This window comes from Nothoprocta perdicaria, unplaced genomic scaffold (assembly GCF_003342845.1).
Source record: "Nothoprocta perdicaria isolate Ctin4 unplaced genomic scaffold, notPer1 scaffold_8, whole genome shotgun sequence".
NCBI lineage: Eukaryota > Metazoa > Chordata > Aves > Tinamiformes > Tinamidae > Nothoprocta > Nothoprocta perdicaria.
In genome coordinates this window covers 360,775-363,962 of record NW_020456087.1, presented here as the reverse complement: position 1 = coordinate 363,962, position 3,188 = coordinate 360,775, and the positions used below count along the sequence as shown (strand labels likewise).

The 3,188-nt window shown below is 51.5% G+C and overlaps 1 protein-coding gene across 1 annotated transcript in view; it reads right to left on the bottom strand.

The window, feature by feature from the left end:
* Nucleotides 1-302: 302 nt before the first annotated feature.
* Nucleotides 303-3,188, bottom strand: part of SRP14 (signal recognition particle 14) — a 6,993-nt gene continuing 4,107 nt past the window's right edge. The window contains exons 2-5 of the mRNA XM_026051839.1: nucleotides 3,021-3,153; nucleotides 2,565-2,677; nucleotides 1,458-1,490; nucleotides 303-1,169 (exon numbers count right to left, since the gene is read on the bottom strand). Coding sequence (XP_025907624.1) covers nucleotides 1,080-1,169; nucleotides 1,458-1,490; nucleotides 2,565-2,677; nucleotides 3,021-3,153 — 369 coding nt within the window. The 3' untranslated portion in view covers nucleotides 303-1,079. The remainder of the gene's footprint in view (nucleotides 1,170-1,457; nucleotides 1,491-2,564; nucleotides 2,678-3,020; nucleotides 3,154-3,188) is intronic.

Genomic DNA, 3,188 nt, shown 5'->3' with positions numbered 1-3,188 from the left:
CTGCTGTCCTGCTGTTTAGAGGCACAATGACAACTTCAGCTTTCCTCCGGAGGCTGTCAGACTGCGTTTCAAGATGTACGTCATTAAAGCTATACAGCAATGCAACCATATAAGAAAAGAAATGAAGGTAAGGCGATCTAGAGCAGCTTTAGGTGTTTCACACCTAACCCCAAACTTCTTACACGTACAAAAGCTGCAACACAGTACAAAGCAAAACTCTGAACAGCATCAAACACAGGTCCATCCCAAATGTCACTCCTAGCCCTTTGCTGAGGCAAGTAATGTCACTCATTACAACCACATCCATTTCTCATTGTGTTTAATAGGAACAATTAAATATCCAACGTTTACATCTGCTTTGAGGAAGGCGCTACTTTAAGTTGTGAAGTACAGGGAAAACAGATCCCTGAATATGCTGAAGGATGAAACTGAAAAAGAACAAGAAGTTCTGTTGCCGCGAATGTTCTCAAGCCACGTCGGAACGGAACAAGGCAGCGTCTCGCCCTCCTCTCGAGGCAGCAGAGCTGTGAGCAGCGGAGCAGAGCCCCAGCTGCCCCGAGGGCTCAGGCACCCTGCTGCCTTGGGGGCATCTGCTCTGCAGCATGCAGGCACAGCCCCCAAAGCAAGATGCAAACAGGGAAGCTGCTGTTCCCGGGAAAACCTTGGCACCGGCTTTCCGCAGCGCAGCGGAGGCCGAGGCCTGTCCGCCCGCAGGACGCCCGGTGCCGCCGTTCCAGCTGTGGCGTCGCTTGGCCCCCGTGACTGTATTTCTCCCCGCTCCGTGCCACCCCCCCCATGGGTTTTACGCTGCCCATTGCTATAGTACAAAACAAACAGCAGTAAGTACAAAACTAGTTGGCAGTTGAGTGTGAAGCTCTTTGGGTCTAACCCTCTTACATACTCCTGCCATACAGCAATCCAGAGAAAGCGCTTTTGGCTTTCAGTTCAAACACAAGCACTGATCACATCCCAGTATCCTGCTGGAAGGAAAGCCAAAGACAAGTGGTAACTCAAAAGGAAAGGGACTTTGCTCTGAGCAAGGGTCTGGTCTGCCGAAATAAGGGTAGGCCGCTGCTCCATCATTGGGTTGCTTTGCTCTTCTTGTTTTTGCTTTTCTTGTCCTTCTTCTTCAGGCCATCCATGTTGGCTCGCAGCAAATTGGAGTACGCCTGCGGGGCAAGGAGCAGCGCTGAAGGAAGGGGCCGCTGCTGCGCGTGGGCACGCGGCACCTGCCCTCCCTCAGTTCTCACCCACTGCAGAAACTCAACTAACACACATGGATATTTTTCAAACTAGTGCAGACAGCCAGGCTACAATGAACCCGTGTGCCAGTTCAGCACTGACTCGACCCACTCACAGCTAGGGGGAAAACCTGGTTCACAGCTGCCCACTGCTTCCTGCCGACTGCTACTCCCAGCACCTACAGAAACGGGAGATGGAAGGCACGCAGAACTTACCATCTGGAATTTGTTCACTTCCTTGGAGCTCACCTGCAAAAGTAATGCTAGAGGTTAAGAAAAAAAAAAGGGATACAGTGTAAACTACGTATCAAGACATGTTTAGCCAGCAGGGACCATCCAGTCCCTAGCAGCAGCTGGGCCAACAGCACATTCAGTACTAAGTAGGCAGAACTCGCTAATTGAGAAAATCAAAACCTCCTCCCTCAATGAGCAAAATCAACTAGAGTTCTTCCCCAAAAATTATGCATTTCAAATGAAGGAAAGGAATGTTCTAAGGAAGATTTGGTTTCACTGCAGGCCCATATCAATTTTTTTTTTTTTTTTTTTTTTTTTTTGTGGAGATGTAAGCCCTGGAAAAGATACTTTATAACCCTATTCTCTCAGCTACTCCTGAAAATAACTTCTTCCTTGGATCTCCTCCATGCCAGAATCCACAATCAATTACATCCTTTCCCCATCTCCCATTTAAAGTGAACACAGCAGGTTTTAACATCTAAAGCTAAGATGTCCTGAAATACAAGTATCCGTGTAAATGAGGAATTCGGGTGTGCTATATGAGACTGAGACTGAGAAGAGTCCAGCCCACTCACACATGCTCCAGGAAGGGAAAAGAAAAGGCCCCCTTTCAGCCTGGGAACACATGGTTGTTTCCTCTCGCCAGCCAGAAAGGCCTGCAGGAAGCTGACTGGCCTGCACCTTTCTTTGCTCGGATCCACACCACGTGTCCTGTGTCCTTACCCTCCCTCTCGAGGCACTTTCCTCCATCCCTCCCAAGGATTTCACCCAAACACCACGGCCAGGGCTATTGAGAACAGGTACTGCCCCTTCCTGCTGTCCAGCAGTGCCATTCAGCAGCAAAATGCAGCCCACATGGAGCATCAGTTACCCCCTCTATAACACTGGCTGAAGTACAAGCATTAGACTTAGCAAACTCAACATTTTCATATCCAGGTTGCAGCTGGGCTTAGCTACCACACCATTTCTTCATAGTATTAAGTCAGCTCCCATAAAACTCGTGTCAGGAGACATTTCACTTAAAATATGGGACATTACCCTAGGGTAAAGCAGGGCTGCTAATCATTCCGACCCAAAACTGTCACTTACCACTGTGCTAATTTTCTTCTTTCCATCAGTTGCTCTTAGAAGACATTTATTATCCGCTGGTTCAAAACTGTCGGCGTGCCCTTTGCGCGGGACCGGTTTTGTTCGGCCGTCATCTGTGTTGAAAGACAAAGGCGGTTGGCTCCCACCTTCACTAAAGCCACTGGAAATCTCCTGGCATGAGATGCTGAGGAAGGGGCTCATGGGGGATTTGCAGAACCCCTGGAATTCAGGGCACCCGGGCTGCGGCTGCTGCCGTGTGGCCGCCCAGGCCGCTTCCCCACTGCGGGAACGTGGCCCCGAGCTGCACGAGGGCCCAGCTGCACCCTTTGCCAACGCTCCTTTTGTGCTCTCAGCTACCCCACTTAAGCCGAGGTGCTAAAATAATGACGACAAACACTATCCACACGCGGAGCCCACTTCCAGCCGCTCGCACCGCGCGCCACGCCGGGGCCTTACACTTCTTCAGGGTGATGAAGACGCTGCCCGACGTGCGGCACTTCTGGAAGAGCCTCGTGAGCTCCGTCAGGAACTGCAAGACACAGAGAGGCGCCGCGCTGGGCGCCGCAGGCCTCGCCTCGCCTCCGCCGCGCTCCCCGCGGCCAGCGCGGCCGCCACCAGCCGGCC